Genomic DNA, 24,864 nt, shown 5'->3' on the forward strand with positions numbered 1-24,864 from the left:
AATTTCGTCAACAAATAAAAACTAGACTAGAATGTTAGTGAGGGACTAGTGGAGAAGAGATCCAGTAGAACTAAGGGCGGATTCACACTATGGTCCCGGGTGCGCACCCTGGACCACTTGGCTGATGTTGTGATAGTGTGAACGTTGCGTATCGTTCCCCAAAACGGATCACCGTACCGTACCCGAGACCACATCCGGAGGTAGTCTCGGATCCGGATCATGCGTACTCGGTTACGGAACGATGCAATGTGAATCCATCCGTACCAACAGGAGGAAGTGGACTGCTAATCATATATTTATATATTTTTATAATGACACATTATTTTAGCTGGGTTATACCTTCTCATAGTTCTACTTGAATGTTGACAAGAAATAATAATCCCGCTAGTGTTTGAGTAGCGCGAGCCGTGAAAAAACATAAACAAAAAACTCATGTTCACGCTCCGACTAGGATAAATATGCCAAGGATTAGTCGGTGACGTCACTGCTAAAATACCAAGGATGCATTACTGACGTCGCTATCATATTGATAATAACAGCGACGCGAGAGACGACGTTACATTTTGAGGTTTCAAAGACCAACGCACACACTGCTTTGGTTGTGTATTGTTGTTCTGTTATTATTATAACTCAAGACAACGTCAGGAACACAGTCAAACTTTATTATTCACTTTAAACTCTGACAAGTGACTCTTCTTTTGTGAATGACATTCCCTATCTCCCAAAGCCCCATAGTCAACAGCGCCCCCATGAGGCACATATTTACCATTACTGTTAAATTAAATGGTCTCGGCTCCGGAAGCATTTTGGCCAATGTGAATGCTGGCCAGCTGGGAGAGGCCATTCGTACTCGGGAACGGTTCGAATCAATCTGACCCAGTCTGAATCTGCCCTATTAGACAAGTCATTTTATGCTTGGTTGCGGTCGGGTGCTGCACTCTGAAAATAGCAGATCTACAACTGCGACGCGTTGTGAGCTTGTAGATCGGCTATTTTCAGCATGATGCAACCAAATGTAAAATCAGCCATTACGACGCCATCAAGGCCCCGCCAAAATATTTTTTTGTCTACAAAATCAACTGTAGTTTTAGTCGACTAAAACTAGACAAAAAAAAAAAAATCAGGTGACTAAAATGTGACTAAAACTAAATTAGATGTTATTCAAAAGACTATGACTAAAACTAAATCAAAATTTGCTGTCAAAATCAACACTGGTTCCAGGGGGTCCCTGGCTAAATGATGGATAGCTAGGAACCAAATGGAACCTGTCTGTAACTCAAAAAGGTTATTGGGATATATTGTGTTGTGTCTAGCTAATACAACCTTTACAGGACGGTCCATTGGTGAACAGTCAACCAACCCTTAAATCCGTTTGATAAGTGTGTACCGGAATGCTATTCCCGTTCGTAAATTATGCAAACCGCAGCCCCATCAACTGTGATCTTTAAATAATTTCACAACAAGGCAGTCGCGAGGCACACAATGACAAGTGTGCCGTCCACGTTGTCATACCGTGGTGGACAGAACATGTTCTAGGGATAAACCGATATGGAAATTCTGGGCCGATACTGATACCGATGTTTAAAATAACAATTTGGCCGATTGTCGATACTGATCTGTTCCAATACGCCGATAGCTGTCAGCGAGGCAAATACTGTCCAATACCGATATACGGCCGATATATCAAAATGTCCTATATAAACATACATTTTCAGCAGGAAATAGCATACACTTTTCATACTGATCCCTAGCAGCGGGAGGTCTTTGCAGTTACCTGTTTCTTGAGTTTGAGCCTCTTCAGCTCCTTGTCTGTGGTGTCGTTGAACAGCTGCAGCTCCTCGATCTTCGTGGTCAGATCTCTCTTCTCCGCTCCCGTCTTCTCCGCTGCTTTCCTCATGCAGAGGATGTCGTCCTGTCGAAGGAGCGGGCGGGCGAGCGTGTGAAAAGTTGCGTGTGTGAGCGTGTGAAAAGATTGTAACATCAAACAACTTCCAACAGCGGTATGTCTCAATGAAGAGCGTTTTTTAACACATTGACTGCCAATCACGTAGATCTACGCGAACCTCCGTAAAGCCGCCACGTGCCAATCGCGTAGATCTACGTGAAGTGAAAAAAATATATATATATGTTTTTTTTTTCCAATTTCACCCAAAGACCAAGGAGATATGATTAGTAGAAGATCTAGACTCCTATCCACTTCCTTGTTAACTTAAAACTTAAAAAGTCTGTATTTCGGCTCCTGAGTACTTTTTTTTTCCAATGAAAAACTCTGGCACTGGCTAAAAAAATATGAAAATAATTCTGGCAGTTAGGCTTCGTCACAATTATTACATAATCGCCTCAACGTAAATTATTTGAGATAATCACAATTATTTTAGCATAATCGTCAGAATGGTTTCTATTCATCTGTATATATTTATCTGTTGAAAAATAGCTGAAATAGCCAATCTAAAAGCTTGCAACCCATCGCGATGTGACACGTTGTGAGCTTGTAGATTGGCTATTTCTGCTATTTGTTTAAAATGTCATGCCACTTAATTAACCCATTAAGACCAGGAACGCATCTGTGTAATTTTAAGATTTCTTTAGGCATAAAAAAACAATTCTTTGAATATATATATATTTTTTAAAGCGTTAGGATTTAGAAAAAAAATGTTTTATCGGCCTCAGGTCTTAATGGGTTAAATCATTCATTGCAATTATTAGTAAAACATTTGATCGTGAACTAAAATGTTGACATCTGTACCTCCAGCTGCTTGAGCTCAGCCATCAGCACTTTGTGCGTCTTCTTCTTCTGGTCGACGGCGTCGGACAGCTCGCTGGTCTTCTTCTCCAACGTCTCCTTCTCCTCCGTGCTGACCTCGCCTTGCAGCCGAGCCAGCTTCCTCTCCAGCTGCTGGATCTGGAAGTCCTGCCCGAGGACAGGGGAACAAAGAGGGGACAGTGATCTGATCAGATCTGATCTGAGAGCAGCTCTGGGAGGAGAACCCGAAAGTCTTCAGAGGAGACTTCATATCAATTCGATTCCACCTGTGCTAGGGATTGACCAAGATATGGCTACTACACAGACATACTATATAGGTCACTTGTTCTCAAGTTTTTTGTGTCATGGATTCGTTTTTCTCAACCACAAATGTGAAGAATGCTGTCGTGGAATTCTGGATCAATCAGCAATCGATGAGGCACATTGGAGTCGAGACAAGATTCTGGTGGAGGTGGTTATGCTTTATGTACATGATATCATGGTCAGAAGTACATTAACACTCATGTCAGTGGTACGGTAGTTCTGCCACGAGCACAGGGCAGAGATCATAGTTATACTGTAGCTGCCTGAAGGATAAACTGAACCATAACAAGATCTGCTGTACCAAAACAATAGCTATTGTTGTCTCCACTAGGCCTAGTGGAGACATCTAGGCTCTTACAAGCTATCAAATATCATAATGTATTGTAGAAGTATTATAAGTGATGGTATAATATAAAGGTTAGATATAAGCAGCCATATAACTTCTTCCTCAATGCCATATACTGTGTAGATACTAAGCATGTTGTTTACACAGATGCTGCTGTAGGCTCATTTTGTATCCTATAGTTTCAAATGTAAATAATAATAACAATAATAATAATAATAATAATAATAGCAGGGAACCAAGTACGGACCCCGCTCAATGAAGTATATAGGGTTTAAGTAGTTATGGCGTCAATTGCTTTCACCACTTGAACCCTATTGTCCCTATGTTATAACAGGTAAACATTCAGAGAAAATAGTAGCTCTACTAATGCTGTGAGCTTGTAGACTGGCTATTTTCGGCGAACACAGATTTGGTGTAAAGGAGGTTCCCTGGGGCAGTGGTTCTCAAAGTGGGGACAGGGGACCCCCAGGGGTCCTTGGGGGTGTTCCAGGGGGGGTCCCCAGCTAAAGCAGTTAATATAACGTCACAATCATTTTAACCACTTTATCCATTTATATTAAAAAGAGAAAAAAGAAGCGCTGCAGGAATCAGTGGCTCCAATAGACAGGTGCTCTTTGGTGACGAAGGTACATATGAACAAAAAAGGTTTTCAAATAAGTACTGCTTAACTCTCTAATGGTGTGGACTGCAGACTTGCAAAGAAAAGAAAATCCAAGGCAAATAATATATTACGGATTTATTTTGAGCAAGGCAACAATATGAGGTCTGCAGTCCACACCATTTGGAAGTTAAGCAGTACTTATTTGAAAACCTTTTTTGTTCATATTATCCATTTATATGTCGGCTATTCAAAAATAGCAGATGTACAAGCTCACAGCGCGTCACTTTGGGCCACGCTGCAAGCTTGTACATCTGCTATTTTTTCTCAAACGTTTTTGAAATCTTTTGAAAGATTTAGCTTTTTTTTTTACCACATATCTTCTAATCTGGGGGTCCCTGGCACAACATATTTTCAGATGGGGGTCCGCAGACAAATATATCTCATTTCAGGGGTCCTTGACATGAAAACAATCGAGGACCACTTGCCCTGGGGAACCTTATTGCCAGGGCAAGGAGCTGCTGACTGCTGTGCCTGGTTATCCTATATACCTGGTTGTACATGATCTCCTGCTGCTTGAGCAGGTTGAGGTCCAGTTTGTTCAGGTGACTGTCCAGACCGGCCAGCGTGGCCCTGCTCCCCGTCAACATGGCCACCGCGTCCTTCTCTTTGGTCCTCAGGGCCTGCAGCTCCTGTTTCTCTCGGAACAGCGCCTCCCGCTGGCGCTGGAGCTGCACGTCCAACTCCTGCAACACAAGAAGAGCAAATGATTTGTTTTGTTTGTTCAAAATGTATACAAATCTTTTCGCCATGCGACGTGAGCTTGTAGATCTGCTATTTTCAAATAGCCGAAATATATACATAGCATAAGTGGTTAAAGGTAGGGTAAGTGATATATATTTTATTTATTTTTTGTCTCTCCTGCTCTTTAGTAAACAGAATATAGTACATTTTCAGGTAGGTGACAAAATTTAAGCCAATCAGGAGAGAGCACTGAAAATGGCATATAGTGTGAGTGACCCTGAGTTCTGACATGGCCCACCAGGATTGTAAATATGAATCTGTTTCGTCACTTGTTTTGCCTTGTTAAATAAAGGTTAGATCGAACACAAAAAAATAAGCATGAGAGATCCTATGTATGTAGGCAGCATGCTTGGATTCACTTGAAAAAGGTACTAAAATGGGACATAAAACTGGTTATATATTATGTTAGTATGTTGTTCAGACAGATGCTAGGTCTGATGTTTACCTTGCATCCTTACTTGAAGCATGAATTGTTTTTCTTTGCTCTCTATTTACAGTACTTGAACATGATTTGTTGATGCGGGTTCATGCCACGTTCCTCTGAATCTGATCTTACAGGTTGTGAAGTCACTCTGTATAAGAGTGTTTGCTAAATAAATGCCTAAATAGCAGGGATGCGCTATAGTGACATTTTGGCTGTTATCCGATTACTGATCAAACGATTCCAATACTGATATGATATTGCAATACAAGTTTCCAGTAGGGTTTACCGTAGACCTGTTATACAGTAACTGTGATTCTGGGCGCAGATGCAGACTTAAAAAAACTGTGCACTCTTATATAATAATAACAATAAGGGTAATAATAATAATAATAATAATAATACATCACACTTATGTAGCGCTTTTCTTAGTACCCAAAGTCGCAAGAGGGGCGCAGTCTCAAAGAGAACTTGAGCCACGAGAGGCACCACCGAGCGCACTAAAGCGCGCGAGTTGCCGTGCCGAACGTTGCGAAGTTCGCTTGTGCCTGCTCAGCCGAGTGTAGCCGAGTGTAGTTATGTACCGATAGGCACAGAATCGTAAATCATGTTCTCAAAGTGACTACTGGCCAATCACAGCACGTCTTTGCCGGGACTTCCCCAACTCTCAACTTCCGGTCCCCAACTCCCGTGCACTAACATAGCTCGCCTCACACACACCTTCATGGCCTCCTCTTCATCTCGCAGCAGCTGTTCCATCTCAGCGGCCCTCTCCTCCGTGCTCAGAGCCGTCTGCTGCACCGTCTGCAGCTTCTGCTCCAACGCAGCGCTGCGGAGCTGGGCCTCCGTCAGTCTGCAACACACACACACACGTGTGTGTGCACGCACGCACGCACGCACGCACGCACGCACGCACGCACGCACGCACGCACGCACGCACGCGCACGCGCACGCACACACACACACACACACACACACACACACACACACACGCACACAGAAACATTTACAATCACACACACACACACACACCGAAAATACCCAAAAACACACTACATACGGTTCTCTGCTGTAGGGTTGGACTAACTTTAGTGGTTCCCAACCTTTTCTTCCTTGGAGCCCCCTTTCCTTACATCGGACAAAACCTGCCCCCCCCCCCCCCCACGCACACACGTGCACAGACGCGCACATAAAACTTGGACAACAAATAGCTAAACTAGCCACTCTACATGCTCAGAACGTATCATGAGTGTAGATCGTGTAGAGATGATTGTAGATCATGTAAAGATGATTGTAGCATTTCTTTTTTGAATGTTGAATATTTTGGACTATTTCTTTTACAATAATGAGTCCAAAGTCCAAAATAGGGATACCAGGTTGAAAGTGGCTGGAAGCATGTTATGATTTTGTGCAACATGTTTGAACTTTTGCCACAAAAAGACCCGGACTGGGAAACTAACTTGTTGGTTTTGTCCTGGATGCTTCTCTTCTGGCTGGAGATCTGTGACCTCACTGACTCCACGTCCGTGGCCGTTCTGTCCACCGTGCGCTTCAGACTCTCCAACTGTAAAGCAAATCACATTTTGTTGTTTTTTTGTTTCCCCCAACGCTTAACAGCAGAGAAATGACACCATTTAAGCCCTAAATACATTTAAGAATCTGATATATTTGCTATGCTCTAGTCTGGAAGTCGGTGAAAGGTTAAATTCACTGTACAGTACATTGATTACATAAGTATCCTTGTATTTGTTTATAGGGAGTTTAGGTGAGTTTACCAGGTTTGACTGAATGTTGGGGTTGGAGCAGACTTAGCCTTTCGAACCCCCTTTTCCAACGTTTATAAAAACATATTTATTGTCTATGAGAATGCCATATTATAACATATTTAACTTTCATATGTTTTGCTTAGTTTTTTCTTCACATTATTTGAATATCCAGCGTTCAAAATGATCCGTTGCCCTGCCTTTGATGGTACTGACCTCGTCTCTGAGCCTGGCGCGGTTCTTCTCCAGCTCCTGGTATTCTTGTCTGAGTTTGGCAGCCTGCTGGTTGGCCGTGGTGATCTTCCTCTCGTGTTCCTTGTTGTTCTCCACCTCGTTCTCCAGAAAACCCTTCTTCTCCTTGACTGTAGTGCTCCTCTCCCTGTTCTGCTGGTTCGCCTCTGCTAGTTGCTGGGTGGATGAGACAGTACAAACGAACATTTACATTTACACTCAAAGCGATCGTAGTATAGTCTAGATCAGGGGTCTTCAACGTTTTTCAGGCCAAGGACCCCTTAGCTGAGAGAGAAATGAAGCAGGGACCCCCACTACATATTGTAAAAAATTGTGTTGCAGATAAAAAAAAATCATAGATTTCACAGATAGCTTCATAGACTTGTTTGACAGACCTATCATCAGTGTTGGATTGATGTTACTGTGTATTTTCAGACATTTAACAAACAAAAAAAGTCGTATCACACAAAGATTTGTCCGCCCCCCTGTAACAACTCAGGGGTTCCCAGACCCTCTGTTGAAGACCCCTGGTCTAGATTCTCTAACTAGACTGGTTCTCTGATATTTTTATGTCAGGGACATAACAAAAAATAGCAGATCGACACCTCAAAACGCGTCGATTCGTGCCGTGATTTGAGCTTGCAGGTCTGCTATTTTTGATACTTTCGTGTGACGCTGTAGTATGGTCAAGTAGGGCGTTAATTTACGGGAAAAAAATACAAAAAGTTAACATATGAAGATAAGAGGTTTCTGCCCGACAGCAACGATATGCTCTGCTTGGTAGAGGCAGCATCTCAGTTGATGGTGGGCAGAGTGCCCTCTGGTGGTTACCAGTGAACACTGCTGCATCTCAGCATCTCGGGTCCTCATCTGTGCGATGGTGTTCTCCCACTGATGGATCAGCTCCTGCCTCTCCACGTGGGCCTGCCGGAAGTTCTCTGCCGTCTTGTCCAAACTGATCTGTGAACAGAGTAGAGGAGAATCACACACAGTGATGGAAAAAGTACTCACATTTTCTACTTTAAGTAAAAGTATCAATACTGCAATGTAGAAATACTCTGTTACAGGTAAAAGGAAAAATACTGTGTTCAAAATGTTACTTGAGTAAAAGTACAAAAGTTCGCATCAAAATATACTTAAAGTACCAAAAGTAAAAGTACCGTACTAAAATGTTTGAAAATAGCAGATCTACAAGCTCTCACTCGGCGCCGCGCTATGAGCTTGTATATTATTTGCTATTTTTGAATATCCCAAATAAATCTTAAAATGACACAGATGCATCCCCGGTCTTAATGGGTTAAGTGAGGAGAGGCAGGATGAAGAAGTGAATGACAGAGTGATGTGTAATGTTGTTACCTGTGCCAGCATGGTCTCCGTCACTGCGTTGTCCAGTGTTTTGTGCATTTTATTAGCCTCTATGGTCTTCTTCTCTATAGCTACTGTGAGGGACTGAAACAGGACACAATTATGGATGTTAGACTCACAATATACTGAGACTGAGACCCCATTGGAAGTGAACATTGACATCAAATTTAGGACCAAAGAAAGACGCACTGAAGTAGAGGTAGAATAATGTCAGATCTTCAAATGGACATCAAAATCAGAGGCTATAAGTGCAATAACACGCTTTGACTGACTCACAGACATGAAGGGAATTCTGTTGGAAGAACAGAACTTGCTTTTTAAATTCCTGATTTATACTTGTATTTGTAAACAGTCAGTTGTAGAACGCAAGTAACACGATGTTGTGTCATTTACTGTTATTAGCTTTGTAGACTGTAGGCAAAAATAGCACAAACAATGTAAAATGCATTTGATGACATTTGGATTTTGATAAAGAAAACGAGAAAAATAATCATATAGTACAAATATTAAAAGCATCTTCAAGTTGGATGAAAACGCTAAAGAATTAGGGATTAGTCTCTGATACTGTTTAAATGGCTACTATACACTGATATACACATCAGTGCCAGGCCAGGGGCCACTCATCTGCTATAGTGACTAGGTCGGGCAGTTTAGCCAGATTCATAGTTTGTCTACGGCGCATTAAATGAGGCTCTCGTCTCACCTTGATCTTGCTCTCGTCCTGCTGGGCGTACTTGACGATGGCCATGGTGTCGTCGTCTTTGCGCGCCGACTCCTCCAGCCAGGCGTCCAGGGTCTGCTGGTCCCAGTTCAGACGGTCCCTGAGCTCCTCCAGCTTCTGGTTGGCCTTGAAGATGTCATTCTGGAGGACAGACACACTACTTCAGCACTGCACACATATAAGGCAAAACAATTATAATGTAAAAGCCTTTAATAGTACGGCTAATGCATGGCAAGAATACATTAACGAACATGCATTAGCCGTACTATGGAAGGCTTTTAATTTTTCCTGCCTTGGTCATTTAATTTAGTCACCAATTTGTACAAAGAGCACCTTGATGGAGATTTTTACTTTGTCAAACAGATGTGTTCCTTTCTCTCTTTCTTCTACATTGCACAGATATAAGGTTTGAACAATATGCCCAACTAGGGGTGCAACAGTAAATCAAACTAATCAATGTAATTGATTATAAAAGATAATCTGTAATTGATTTTAAGAAAAAAGAATCAATTTTGGGGTTGAACTATCACTGGTTCTTCAAAGGTCCTCTATATGAGGAACATTTCATCATTCACAGAATAAAACACGTCTTTAATACAGCAGGTGATGGTTCTTCATGGACCCATATAGCCTTGTAAAGAACCATTATTGTTTCTGTGAATAGGCTATGCAGCAGGGGTCTTCAACAGGGGGTCCTCAGAGTTACTACAGCGGGGTTTGGATATTTCTTTTTTACATTAACCACTTGAACCCTATTATCCCTATTCTGAAGAGAACTTAGGCCAAAAATAGCAGATCTACAAGCTCACAACGCCTCGCAGCGCGAGGCGTTGTGAGCTTGTAGATCTGCTATTTTCGGTCCCAGCTTCGATCCCTGCTTCGTCTCTCTTTCAGCTAGTGGGGTCCTTGGGCTGAAAAACGTCGAAGACCCCTGCTATACATACTGTATGTGAGTCTGGTCATTTGGGATAAGGACATACACCTGTGTTGGTGAGGACAAATGGTTTTCATGTGTGTACATTTGTACACTCTCAGAGTTAAAGGAATACCAATACGACCTCTTGGGTGTTTTTCTTCTCCCTCAGAGCTCCCAGCTCGGTCTGTAGGCGTCCGCTCTCCTGTCTCAGTCGACCTGCTTCTCTCTCTGCCACGGCCTTGAGGTGCTTCTCTGAGTCCGTCTCTCTCTCCCGGGCCATGCGCAGAGCCTGTGGATAGGGCACATATCTCATATTCAGCGGTGGAAGTACTCCGATTTTTTACTGGCCCATTAAGACCTGAGGCCAATTCTACAAAATGAATGGCTTCTGAATCAGTAGATCTCACGCTTTCAAGATTTTTCAAAAACCTTCAAAAATAGCAGATGTACAAGCAGGGACGGATTAACCCCCGCACGGGCCCCTGGGCCGCCAAAAAATATATATTTCAAAGTATAAAATAGGGCTTAATTGGTTGATGTGTGTTTTAGTAATAATAACAATCTAAATATGCAAAGTAACCTGTAAGTAAAGCTGTCACATTATTGTAGTGGAGTAAAAAGATATAATACAATATCTGCTTCTGAAATGTGTGGAATAGAAGTATGAAAACCTGGAAATACTCAATTAAAGGAAAAGCACCTCAAAATTGTACTCAAGTGCAGCACTTGAGTAAATGTACTTAGTTACTTGCCCCCACTGCTTATATTTAGACGTTTTGATAACATACATGGTACTGTTGAATGCAGAAAGTGTCCTTCCAGCCAGGTGCCACCTACCTGAGTGTGTGCCAGCTCTTGGTTGACGTTTTTCAGGTGTTCAGACATGGCTTGTATTCTGTCCTTACATTCTCCCACTTTATACTCCAGCAGTGTCCTCTCCTTTTCCTTCCGCTGAATCTGTTGGTAACATTCAGTGGTGGCCAAAGTACTCAATTTTTTAAATAGTTTTTACTTACTGTTACAAGTAAAAGTCCGGAATTGAAAATGTACTTAAGTCTAAGTACAAAAGTACTGGCATCAAAATGTACTTAAAAAGTAAAAGTACTCATTATGCAGAATGTCCCATTTCACAGTTCTAAAAAAATATATATATATGTTGAAAATAGCAGATCTACAAGCTCACGATGCGTCACATCGTGATGCATTGTGAGCTTGTAGATCTGCTATTTTCAAAAGGCCGAAATATATATAGGGCTGAAGTGGTTACTGTATGTTTTGTAATAATAATCAAACTCTACATAGTAGTAACTAAAGTTTTAAAATAATTGTAGTGGCGTAAAAGTACAATATTTGCCTCTGAGATGTAGTGGAGTAGAAGTAAAAGTATTGAAAATTGGAAATACTCTAGTAAAGCAAAAGTACCTCAAAATTGTACTTAAGTACAGTACTTGAGTAAATGTACTTAGTTACTTTACACCACTGGATCCACTCACCTCATCTTCCAAAGCTGTGTTTTCAGCATTTGCCATGGGGAGGGCAAAGCCCTCACCCCAGCCTACCTCAGCCAAAAGGATGCTTGACATTTCTCCTGCGCTGCTAAAATCAAACGTTTAAACGGTTATAAAACTCATTCATTTGTATTTTGTAATAATACACTTTAAAATAACAACGTCACCTACCTGCTTTTAACGTGGTCTTACTCACTTACTCCAGAGAAGCACACAGTACATTTGTTTGTGTGTTGCTGCTATAGCAACCAAGTCAGCTGAACGTGCCGCTAGAGGGCAGCGCAGTGCAGCGCTCGCCTTTTTTGATTGGCTGGTTGGTTGTCAGGTAAAACTGCTGACCTGAGGAAACATGAGGAGCAGCTTCCACTGGTGGTCTATAGAGCGTCGCAGTTCCCGCCCACTTCCTGTTTTTTTTGGTGCCGGAAGAAAAAACTCAATGCATTTTTCCATTGACATTTCCAAAAATATTTATATCTATTAATTTAAGCCTCGAATCAAGCCATCATGACATGACATGAATCATGACCATAAACGTTTGATTCTTGGGGGTTTTTTTTGTTGAAAACGGCAAAACAAAGGGTATTTATTAAATATAGTATATCATATAATTAAATATAAAATAAAAAAAAATCACAGAAAAAAACGTTTTATGGTCATGATTCATGTCATCTCGTGATGGCTTGATTCGAGGCTTAAATTAATAGATATAAATATTTTTGGAAATGTCAATGGAAAAATGCATTGAGTTTTTTCTTCCGGCACCAAAAAAAACAGGAAGTGGGCGGGAACTGCGACGCTCTATAGGTTCTCAACCTGTGTGTGCCACATGATTTTGAGGGGGAGTCTCCAGATGACAGTGAAGTGACAATTTAAGGACTTCTAGGACCTTTTTAATACCTATAAAATAAAATAAAAGCAAAAAGACTATTACATACTACATCAAAAGTAATCAACAAACTATACTATAAAAACTGGTCAAACATTGGCCAGATTGTAAAATGATATAAGAAAGAGGTAAATATTGTGAAAATAGCAGAGGCGTTGTGAGCTTGTAGATCTGCTATTTTAACAATATTAATCTGTGGAACCGAAAATGCAATTCCTCAACTCCTACATTCCAAGTGCTTATCAGAGTGGGGGGTCCTCAGTTCAACTGTGATTTTTTTGGGGGGGGTCGAGGCCTGAAAAGGTTGAGAACCACTGGTCTAGTGCAGTGTTTGTTTACCAAACTGGGTTCGATTCATGTCAATTTATAGACCTACAGTATACTGCTATATGATAATCAAGGGTTTTTTATCGTTACATCTTGTGTATGGGTAAAATGATTTTGTTCCGGTTCCCCAGCCCCTATTCAATTGTGTACACTGTATATTGATGATATAGTTTCTAACTGTTTTGCCTTTTATATTTTGAGTAAATAGTTTAAATGTTTCTGTACTGTTGCTTCAGCCTTACCAAGACAAATTACTTATGTAAACATACCGGGCAACAAAACTAATAATTCTGATTGAGAATGACAAGAATCCCAGCAGGAGTGGATATTTGGGTTTTGTATGGTAAAAACAAACCCCAAATAAACAGGATTGGTATCAACTTCTGATATTTGACCTGTGATCATAGAATTATCTCAGTAAACTTTGTCAATAAGAAATATAGGTTTGATTAATCAAATGTCCAAACCTGATCCACTCAAAAGTGTTTAACTCCTGGGCTCCTGGTTGGAAAAGGCATCTGTAGGAATTGATTAATCACTGGTCACTGCTCCTACAACAGTCTTCGGGATGCAATGGACAAATCCAGCAGGTATTGTTTTTATAATAAATTATTCAACAACCAGTGGATGAGATTGAGCGTAATTCTGTTGTCTGAATTATCCATAAAGCAATCATGATGAAAATCATTGCACATTAAAATAGCCTAAAATGCCAATTAAGTATCTCATATTAATTATAGACAAATACCAGTATATAAAACAAAACAGTCGCACAGGGAAAATAAAACAAGAAAAGAAAAACATGAAGAGGCATGGAAACATTAAAGATATCAAATTGAAACATTTATTATCTTAGACATTTGTGTGTGGAATAGCATTATGCTTAAAACAAAAAATATTACAATCAATGTTTTGTACTCATCTGTCACACAAATGTTTCATAAAACAAAAAAAACAAAAAAACAAAAAAATCCATAGCAGGAATGCACACAAAGTACTAAAAGTTGATTCAATATTTGAAAAGGATGACATTCCCTCATGGAGCCATTGTGTTTAGATTAGGGTTTAGCAGTATGTCTATGTGGGTGCTATTAGCTCCCTGTGAGGAAACCCTAAAAACCCAGTGGTTCTCAAAGTGGGGTCCAGGCGGGACCCCCGCCTCAAGGTTCCTTGAGGGGGGTTCCAAATGGACCCTTAGAGGTCTGTAACTCTTAAGAGCGTAGGTTCCATGTGTACACTCTCACAGAGTCACAGGGGGGGTTCTTGAAATTAAAAAGTTTGAGAACCACTGACTGACCTAAACCACCATATCACCTAAACACTGGCCATAGGAATTATTTACGAGGTCCAAAATGTGACTCATCTCCGGTTGGATCGAGTATACACAAAAAAGCCCCCATTGTTAAGATAAAAGCCCCAAACCACCACAAGTCGACCGATGAGGAGATACGCCTTTCTATATATATGTATATACATATAATATATATGTATATATATATATACATATAATATATATATATATACATATATATATAAAGTCTCTGTTGTGTAAAACATCTCAGTCCTGAGGGTTGTAAAGGCAACGTAGATCTCATGTCAGTGCAGCCCCCCGCTGTCGGTTCGCCACCTTGTTGGTGTGGTTTTTCTTTTCTGTTATCAAACAACGCTGTGGACGTCTGTTCATTAAACGGCCGTGCTTTTGGTCCCGATGTGCGGCCGCGCAAACTCCACAAAGTCGTCGATGAGGACTGGCCACGCCCCTTAAGAGACAGAGACGACAAACAACTTGCGGTTAGAGCAAATATTCATATCGTCGCTGTTGTCAGGCGGAAACCATCTCCATATTCTAACTAACTTTTTTTTCGTAAATTAACGCCCTACTTGATCATACTACAGCATCACACAAAAGCATATAGATATGTCCTATGATCAGTGTTGCTATTGACAAAGACACTTTCCGCCTGATTTGTCTGTCAAACAAAAAAAAACACAATTTGAATGTCCAAATATTCTTGTGAAAAATTTGAAAACTTCACTTTTCTCATTGTAACTAATATATTCTCGACCTGCTTCTTCTCTCCTAAAAAGGGGCAGGCACCTGGTTATAGGAACACAAATACGCAGAATGGTTTATTAGACTTAAGACCCTTGCACCCTCTTATTGGTCAATCGGTTTCTGAAAAAGACGCAGGAATAGAACGACACGCCGTCGCAGCCACTCGTCAGACTCGTCTCGCGAGCCAGGCGGTTGCCTTCCACAATTTAAAAATGCTTCTTTTTTTTTTTTGCTACGCACTATAGAGCTTGCTGCTTATCAGAAATGGAAATTCTAAAATAAAATGTAAAGATATTTTTTTTTTTAAATTCTTGAATGGAAATGACGAACAGATGACAGTTTCCGTTCTCGGATTTCGGGAGGTGTAGTTCCAGACTCTATTTAGAAGAGAGTTGAGATTGTGGAATAGTTGTCTGGCTACGTGAGACTAGTGTGCAAGAGAGGTCACAGAGAAGCGTGTTTCTTTTACATTTTAGTCAAAAAGCTGTCAAAAGCTAAACAAAACACCCACCTTCCTCATCATAATTGGACATGTCGTCTGTGATCATTGTGCTGAAGTCTAACAAGAGGTTCCATGTGTCCTTGGGGATTGATCTTTTATGATGCTCCTACGTGACAAAATGACAGAAAAACAACACCGCAGCATCATAAACAAAAGGCATTGATGATGAGTACAATATTTTTGCAAATGTACTGTATGGCAGTGGTTCCCAAACTTGCATTTTAATGATAATATACTGTATAAAACATAAAAATACAAAGTCATGGTATTTTTTTCTTTACAACTTTTTTCGTGATACCGATAAATAGGAACTTAAAAGTATACTATGTTAGTTCTATTGATCCAAGGCCCACCCATCTGACCACTTAACACGGCAGCCGTGTTAAGTGATCAGGTGGGTGGGTCGGATCCATAAAAAGGTAGGGAACCACTGCGTATATGGAATGTAATAATGATCGGCTTACAACTAAAAATTTGTTCCAAAGATCCAGGAACTTGAATCTTCCAGCCAGTACTAAATTCCAATATGCAATTGCCATTTCTAGATCTAGAAGAAAAAAGAGAGAACGCAGCAGTAATGTCAAAAACAAACAACAAGAAGAACTCCATGTATATTCAACAAAAGACAAAAGAGAAATGACACAAATTATACTTACCCAAACCTTTTTGTCCAGGATTCTTGGCAAAGTTAAATGTAAACTGGTAAAAGTCCTTAAATCTTCCTTGGTCTTTCAGCTCTTGCTCCATTTTTGGTAGCTGAGCTTTTAGTTTGTCTATACTGTCACACCTGAGGAAACAAACAGGAGCATTTAGCAGAAATACAATTGTTACTTAAACCCTGTATGGTTGGAGCGGAGTCCCTCAGGGCTCTATGTTAGGGTGTTTTCCGTTTTCTGTTATTGTGCTCACAACACGACTCGTTGTGTCGCGTTGTGAGCTTGTCGATCTGCTATTTCCAGCAAAAGGTTTGCCCACAATACCGATGCTGGTGTTAAGACTCCTGCAAAACTAGGCTTTTGTGCAGCAGTTGCTTACAACGACATTCATCAACGGGGGAGCTGAACTCAAATAATTACTTCAATGGCTACAACTTCTTTATCCAACAAACACAAGCTATTTTGTAGATCCACATATTTGTTTTAACTTTTGAGAGTCCACTATTAACCCACTATTTACTACCGTTGTTAGGTTATGAGCAACTTTCTAAACTCTGTGCAGCCATGATTCTTTCCTAGAGTTTGAGTTGGGAAGCGTTCATTTAAAAATCACTCAACGTTGTGCATACCCACCTGTTTTGAAACTACACATACTGTATGCAGGACGTTGAGTGATTCCAAATAAGCTCCTCCCAACTCAAACACTTAGAAAGAATCATGCCTTAAAGTTTATTGACAGAGTCGCTCATAACATGACAACGTGGATTTTCTTTTTAAACAAAGCCTTGACAGAGACATAGAGGATAGCCCAAGCTGTCCGTAGAGGTGCAATATTGGCAAGTTTATTGTTGTTTAATACAATCAGATAGGACTTTTCTGTTTCATGAATGGGGCTGTCAATGGAGGTGTTAAAACGCAGCTACTGTAGCCTCTAAGTCAGAGGTCTTCAACAGGGGGTCCTCACTCCTCAGAGATACTGCAGGGGGGGCCGCCAAATCTTTGTGTGATAGGAACTTAATTTTTTGAATTTTACATTAACCACTTGAACCCTCGTGTCCCTATTCTGGGGGGAACATTAGCCAAAAATAGCAGATCTACAAGCTAACAACGCGTCTGCGACACGTTGCGAGCTTGCAGATCGGCTATTTTCGGCTAAGAGGTGTGGTGTTGTACAGGGGAAAAAGAGCAGACGAAGTACCAGGCAAAAGGTCAACTTTACAAAGTATTGAGGGGTTAAGTCGTTAAAAGTCTGAAAACACACGTTTAACATGAATCCAAGATGTAGTGGGGGTTCCTGCTTCATCTCTCTCTCAGCTATGGGGTCCTTGGCCTGAAAAATGTTGAAGACCCCTGGTCTAAGTTGGCTGACCAGGGGGTTCTACTAGGGCAGGGATGGGCAACTTTGATGATGGAGAGGCCCTATATTTCCACACTCACTCCATAGGCCACATTGCATATACTGTTGGGCAGACACGTACCTCTTATCTCCGTATTTCAACTTTTTTCGTAAATGAATGCCGTACTTCGCTATTCTATGTCACACAAAACTAAAGTAGCAAATATAGCCGATCTACAAGCTTGTAGATCTGCTATTTTTGCATTGGAATCCTGATTTATTTATTTTTGCTATTTTTGAATTGGAAAAAAATCCTGAAAAGTAACATTTGTATTTAATTTCAAATGCATTTAGTTATACTTATGTTAACTTTTTGAACTTAAATACAAATACATTGGACATGAAAAAGACAATAGAATTGTAATACTACTAGTCATGAAGCTACTAATATAGACTGAAGTAATTAAAGCACGTAATGTTTGCATGTTTGGAATTGTAATCAATAATATATCAGTATTCCAATATTAACCTGCGGGCCGCATTAAGTGAAGGTGGGGGCCGCATGTGGGCCCCGGGTCGCCAGTTGCCCATGTATGTACTAGGGGGTTCCAATTCTCACCCTTGTTCTGTCATGCCGTCCATGAACTCCTGCTTTGAGAACTCGCACTGCGTTGCCGCCCGGAACTTCCAGGCGATGAGGAGAACACTTATACTGGCCGGATCCAGACCCAGGTCATCACAGAACTGCTGGATCCCGTCAATACCGATCTTATTGTCATCTTGAGGATCTGAGAGTACCACATTGAGACGGGTTAATAATAACAGGAGAAGAAGAGAACACCGGCTTTGTTAATGAGGCCATTTTTTCCAGTGCCATACTATCTGCTTTATTACAGAGCATTACAGGGGGGTAACATTAAAACAAGTTAAACCACTTTGACCCTATTTTGTACTTTGGCTATTCAAAAAAAATGCTGATGTACAAGCTCACAACTCATCACGTCACGGTGTGTTGCGAGCTTGTAGATCTGCTATTTTTGAACCAGTACAAATTTGAATAATTGTTTTTAATACAAATCTTCTTTTATGGAGATCCCTGCATTTCTTTAACACAAATCTTCTCTTATGGAAGTCCCTGGCACAAAATATTTTCAGATCGAGGTCTGCGGCCAAAAACATATCAATTTGGGGGCCCTTGACATGAAAATGTTTGAGAACCACTGACTCTATAAGAATAAAGTCCCAGCAGTCATGATGAGGTGTATTTTCAGATTTTTGTGCATTGGTTCTCAAAGTGGGGCCCGGTCCTTGGGGGGGGGGGGGGTCCCCAGCAAAATTAGTTAATACAGCGTCACAGTCATTTTAATAACTTTAACCATATTTATTCAAAAATAGTAACATTTTTTTGGGGGAAAAATATCAATAATGTTTAGAAATGTTGGAATAATTTTGTTTTGTTTTTTTACACAAAACTTGCAGGGTCCCTGGCATAAAACATTTTCAGATGAGGGGTCCATGGCCAAATATATATTATCAATTTGGGGGTCCTTGGCACGAAGACGTTTTGAGAACCACAACCAATTTGTGCAGGTGAAGGAGGCTCTACACCTACCTCTGTATCTGTTGTAGAGCTGCTCGAGCTTCTTCTTGTCAAACGATCCCTTTAGGTTGGACACGTAGAGCTCTGGGTTTTGGAAGAAGTTGTCTGTGGCCACGTCTAGCTTCCAGTCATTCTGTGATAAGCAGGCTAACGCGGTCTTCTCGTTGGATTGCGTGAAGATCATGAACTGACGAACTTTATCCTTCTGTGAGGATTTCAGCTTGTTCTGCACAAAAAAGGCAAAGGTGTTAGTGGCACAATATTATTACCTTGTTTACTTTCAGGTTATAATGGGTGTGGGATACAAAGTCTTTACTTCATCCAACTGTTTTAAGTATGTGTCAATGATCATGTTTTTTGTTGTTTAGTCTTTTTTTTATATATATATCGTCTCTGTCGGGTGGAAACCTCATGTCCAAAACTGTTACTTTTCAGGATTAAAATTCAAAAATAGCAGAAATAGCAGATCGACAAGCTTCGTGCTGCGTTTCGAACTTGTAGATCTGCTATTTCTGATAGTTTTGTGTGACACTGTAGTATGATCAAGTAGGGCATTAATTTACGGGAAAAAAATGAAAAAAACAGCAACGATATACATTATGGCATTCATTGTTATTCTTTATTTTTATTCTATTTTTACCTGCATGTTCGAAATAAAGATGATCAAATCAAATCAAATCCAAATCAAAGCGGGTCCCGGTCTACAGTGAATACAGCTTCAGAGAACAGAGAAGTGTCATAAATGAGTTGCTTAGGTTTAGTGGTCCTGAGGAAGATGGTGGGTTGATCTACTTGTTTTCTGTACACCTTACATCTCTTTTCTTGAAACATTTTAAAGATGGTCATCTCTCTAAGGCTGCAACTATCACTTATTTACTTTTACTTACTTTTTCGATTAATCAAACAATCGAGTGTTTTTCTGTTTTATAGAAATCCACACAAAATGTAATTATACCTTGGCAGACACCGGTGTTGCACAATAGTCACAATTTTTTTTTTAAATCTATTTTTGCTATTTTTCAACACTTTGATATATTGATTTCAGTTATTATTATAAACCAATTATTTTTGTTTGATAAACTGTTTCACCCCTGTCTTTCTCTCTGTGCCTGTCTTTCTCTCTCAACCTAAAGCACTGTCTGGCTGTCTAAAACCCTTTAGCCTCCAAATTGCATCCAGTAACAGTTAGTGAAGTATCATCCTAGCAAATAGTTCAGAAATAATGTGCTTATGTCTAGTCTCCTTCCACAGTAGAACACATGGGTGTCCTGATGAGGAGCTTACATTAACCACATCCCACCCACATTAAGCACTTGACTCTGTGCTTATCTCCACGATCAGCACTTTAAACACAATAAACTTACAGGTAAACATGCAACTAGCAAACCGATTTCGACTGATTTCCAACAACGTCTGCATGCAGTGGCAAGGCTAGCTGGCTATTTTTTTTTTACGGTTAGCTTGTCGGCTAATGTTGGTAGGACAGCTACATTTGTTTTTGTATTGTTTAGCGGGTTTAAAAGGCCATCAACGCTAGTTTTTGCCCATAGTGACTATGTGTGAGTGTTAGATCAATACATTGTGCACTGTGTGTGTGCGTGGAGCCTGTATATAACACTACATAGAGATGTTTCTCACCATGTTTGTAATAATTGCTCGACTCCCTTTTTTCCATCCAGCTGGTTAACCTGTGTGTCAAAGTGTCAGGGTGGATGGACATGAGCGTTTCCGGTATCAGTGTTTTTTCCTTCACAATAAAAGTTCAGTAAGTCATGACAAAATGTATCAACTTAAATATACTAAATACACCTGTAAACAGTGATGGAAGAAGTACTCACATGTTTTACTCAAGTAAAAGTATCAATGCTGCAATGTACATAATACTCTGTTACGAGTGGAAGTCCCGTATTCAAAATGCACTTGAGTAAAAGTACAAAAGTATCGGTATCAAAATATACTTAAAGTACAAATTGTCAGCTTGTAGATCTGCTATTTTAAAATGGCCGAAATATGTATACGGCTGAAGTGGTTATAGTGTGTTTTGTAATAATAATAGTATCTATAACAAAACAACATAATAACAAAATCTAAGTATCTGGTAACTAAAGTTTTCAAATAATTGTGGTGGAGTAAAAAATACAATATTTTTCTCAGAGATGTAGTGGAGTAGAAGTAAAAGTATTGAAAATTGGAAATACTCCACTTAAGTAAAAAATACCTCACAATTGTACTTAAAGGGGTAGTTCACCCCCAAAATAACTTTTTTTCTATTGATTACTCACCCCATGGAGCCTTGAATTCATAGATATTTTTTAGTTTTTGTCACATTCCTAAGCCAATAATTTGATTATAATAAATTTGTCCCCATTGATTCCGGTAGGAGACACAAATGCATTTGTGTCTCCTACCGGAATCAATGGGGACAAATTTATTATAATCAAATAATAAAGGAAGGAATGCGACAAAAACCAAAAAATATCCATGAATTCAAGGCTCCATGGGGTGAGTAATCAATAGAAAAAAAGTTATTTTGGGGGTGAACTACCCCTTTAAGTACAGTACTTAAGTAAGTGTACTTAGCTACTTTACACCACTGCCTGTAAATGGCAGATGCCTTGATTGGGCCTGAAAATAATCAATTAAAAAAATAAAAAGACTTTAGGTTCAGTGGTTGGAGTGGAGATTTAGCTATTCTATACTCATGCAGCGATGTCAGCCGATATACAGCTCACAAATCCTATGCCATTCTACAAGTGTAATAATATGTAATAATAACACACACGCACACGCACACACACACACACACACACACACACACACACACACACACACACACACACACACACACACACACACACACACACACACAGGGGCATTGAAGATACAGGTTTGATTATTTTTATTATAATAATAATAATAAATAAATGTAGGCCTACTTTACACCAGATAGCACTGACTAACCATAATGACTGACTAATGTCACTTCTTCAAGTCTATGGTTGGTTCAGGATTCAAGAAGAGAAGAGGTTGTATTCATGACATGCTCCATGTGCAGTGAAATATTGGTGTAGACTCTACACTGTAGAGACTCCACTAGGCTGTACTTTCACAACATACACTACCATGTAGGCAAGTAGGGTAATAAAAGTTATAATGCAAGTAGGTAGCTACTAAGTGGTAATGAGTAATAAAGTCTAGACATTTCTAATAACCTGATAGGTGTGTGTGGAAAAAGCAGCATCAATACATAAGGACATGGTTTGATTGATTGAATACTTTACAGTTTGCATAAAGTACAGAGGTACAGTTATACAAACTAAGGGAATGAACTCGTTCTCATGCTATTCATCAAAAATGTGGAATGCCCTACCAAAAGGAGTAAAGGAGTGTAAAACCCTACTCACTTTCAAAACTGCCCTAAAGATACACCTTCAGGAGGCTGCAATTCGAAAATGGCCCCTGTCTAAGTCTTAACCTACCCCCCCCCACCCCCCCCCCCTCCTTCATTTTCCTCTTTTGTATATATATTTTTTTTTTTTCTCTCTTCATACCAGTAACCTGAAAGCTGATTGTATGACATTCTGTATAGTAGTGTGTATATCTGTCTGCCTCTTATAGGCCTATGTCATCATGATTTGTGTGCATGGGGTTCTCATCTTAAACAAGCTGCGTGCTTAATGAGAGTTCCAGTTTAGTAGACCTTGTATTGTGAATTTGTACTTCCATGTACTGTTATGTACTGTCATGTACTATTCTCATGTCTTACTAAATAAACTACATCAATCAATCAAATCAATCATGCTAAAAGAATAACACAAAAAGCCATGAGGGCTATGTTTCCATCGTGGTCCTATGTATTAAATTAATCAAATAAAGACATACAATACTATACAAGAACTCATCAATACTAGGAACAATGAAAGTATATTTACAGAAAAACAGTGGGGGGTCATTTCTTTTGGCTAGCTATAAGACTTGTCTAGGTCCAGTTACAAATGGGCTCTATGCACAGCAGCCATATTGGAAAGAAATTGGGTCTCTTCTTACTTCCTTATCAGGTGTTACCAATGATACTAATGAAGGCTCTGTTCCATTCTGGTCAAACAGAGTCATTGTGCTGATATTGTGCATGTTGGCTCACTGGAAACACTCTGGTACACCAGTGGGTTTCAAAGTGTGGTCCAGGGACCCTCATGGTTCCTTGAGGGGGGTTCCAAATGGCACCTTACGGGTGTGTAACTCTGAGAGTGTACGGGTCCATTTGGTTCCATTCTCAGAGTTATGGGGTCCTTGAAATTAAAAGGTTTGAGAACCACTGTGCTACACTAAATGGAACAGTGCCTTCATTAGAATCATTGGTAACACCTGTGAAGGAAGTAAGGAAGAGGCCCAATTTCTTTCCAATATGGCTGTGCATAGACACATGCTCATGTATTATGGCGGTTTTGAAGGAGGGTAGGGGGTCACACTTTTTGATGGATGGTGGTAGGGCATTCCACATTTTGGTGGCATAATAGTAGTATGAATTCATCCCCATGTTTGTGCCGAATCTGGGGGGAATGAGGTCAGTGGAGCTCCCTCTGGTGTTCTCACTCTTTTGAAGTAGTTTGACAGATGTTATAGATAGATAGTAACCATGGACTAGCATACACAATTCAAATTTGGTGTTCCACCTTCCCTGGAATAGCTACTTACTTAGGATAATGTATGTTGCAGCCAGTTACAGAATATAGAGTAGGCCTATACAGAATTCAAATTGCATGTAGCCTACATAAATATGCTTTTATTGTAAAAAATAAACCGGAAGTAGATTGGTGAGTAACTGACGCTCATCAGAACTACCAAAGCAAAGCAAATCACTCTTCTCTTTTTTCCGCTCATGCGCATTATGACCGCGTGTTCTCTGCTCATCAGTGTTGTGGAGACGCCAAAAAGCCGTGTTCCAAAAAGATGTATATATTAGTGAAATAACTGTCAGCAATAAGCATATATGGTTCTGCTATACATTCACTACCATGCGTATTATTATGAGAATAATAACGTTTATTTTGTTTTAGCACTTTTAAAAACACAGTCCATAGAAAAAAACAGCAATAATGAAGTTAAATATCGTAAAGACTTGTTTGACAGTTATCGTCAGTGTCAATTAATGTTTGTTTGCACATCATCTTTCCTGCTAAAATGTTATATATTCATGTTAATGTGTATTTTCAGACATTTAACCACTTAAACCCTCAATAATAATTAGTAAACTTGACCTTAGGCTCTACTTGGTGACTGGTCTGCTCTTTTGTCCCTCTACAGTCTACACCAAACCTCTTCACAGAAAATAGCCGATCTGCAAGCTCACCACCAGTTGAAGTGGTTAATGTGAAAATCACACTTGGATTTGGCGGCCCCACTGTAGTAACTCTGAGGACCTCCGGCCCGAGGGGTCACGGACCCCCTGTTGAAGACTCATGAATTAGGACATCAAACAACATTTAACAGCTATTTAGAAGACATGCACAACTGTTATACGTCATAGGCTGCATAGCCTAAATTAGTGGTTCTCAAACTTTTTCATGTCAAGGACCATATTTGGCCACAGACCCCCATCTGAAAATGTTATTTTTGTCCTTTACTGTCTATGCTACATAACAGTGAATTAACCTTGAAATGTAAATAGCCATTCGTGTACGTTCTCTATGTATTCATATTAATGGTGAAGTTTAACTATAAATCATCTAGCTGGAGCCCCCCCTGCCCCCAAGTTGGGAAC

The 24,864-nt window shown here is 40.1% G+C and overlaps 2 protein-coding genes across 2 annotated transcripts in view; both read right to left on the reverse strand.

Moving 5' to 3' along the window:
* The window catches only part of ccdc39 (coiled-coil domain 39 molecular ruler complex subunit), a 29,167-nt gene extending 17,121 nt beyond the window's left edge, over positions 1–12,046 (reverse strand). Inside the window, exons 1-12 of the mRNA XM_080440054.1 lie at positions 11,726–12,046; positions 11,070–11,189; positions 10,375–10,521; positions 9,299–9,457; positions 8,587–8,679; positions 8,062–8,190; positions 7,216–7,407; positions 6,697–6,800; positions 5,957–6,089; positions 4,563–4,757; positions 2,747–2,911; positions 1,775–1,912 (exon numbers count right to left, since the gene is read on the reverse strand). Of these exons, the coding sequence (XP_080296180.1) occupies positions 1,775–1,912; positions 2,747–2,911; positions 4,563–4,757; positions 5,957–6,089; positions 6,697–6,800; positions 7,216–7,407; positions 8,062–8,190; positions 8,587–8,679; positions 9,299–9,457; positions 10,375–10,521; positions 11,070–11,189; positions 11,726–11,815 (1,665 nt within the window). The 5' untranslated portion in view covers positions 11,816–12,046. The remainder of the gene's footprint in view (positions 1–1,774; positions 1,913–2,746; positions 2,912–4,562; positions 4,758–5,956; positions 6,090–6,696; positions 6,801–7,215; positions 7,408–8,061; positions 8,191–8,586; positions 8,680–9,298; positions 9,458–10,374; positions 10,522–11,069; positions 11,190–11,725) is intronic.
* Positions 12,047–13,779: 1,733 nt separating this feature from the next.
* Positions 13,780–20,804, reverse strand: dcun1d1 (DCN1, defective in cullin neddylation 1, domain containing 1). Its single transcript, XM_080441187.1, has 7 exons — positions 20,742–20,804; positions 19,116–19,329; positions 18,123–18,291; positions 16,168–16,298; positions 15,976–16,058; positions 15,521–15,617; positions 13,780–14,713 (listed from the first exon to the last, which is right to left on the reverse strand). The coding sequence occupies exons 1-7, from the start codon at positions 20,742–20,744 to the stop codon at positions 14,637–14,639; spliced, it is 774 nt and encodes a 257-aa protein (XP_080297313.1). The 5' UTR covers positions 20,745–20,804; the 3' UTR covers positions 13,780–14,636.
* Positions 20,805–24,864: the final 4,060 nt, after the last annotated feature.

This window comes from Gymnoscopelus braueri (genome assembly GCF_963280865.1).
Source record: "Gymnoscopelus braueri genome assembly, chromosome: 10".
In the NCBI taxonomy this organism is placed as follows: Eukaryota; Metazoa; Chordata; class Actinopteri; order Myctophiformes; family Myctophidae; genus Gymnoscopelus; species Gymnoscopelus braueri.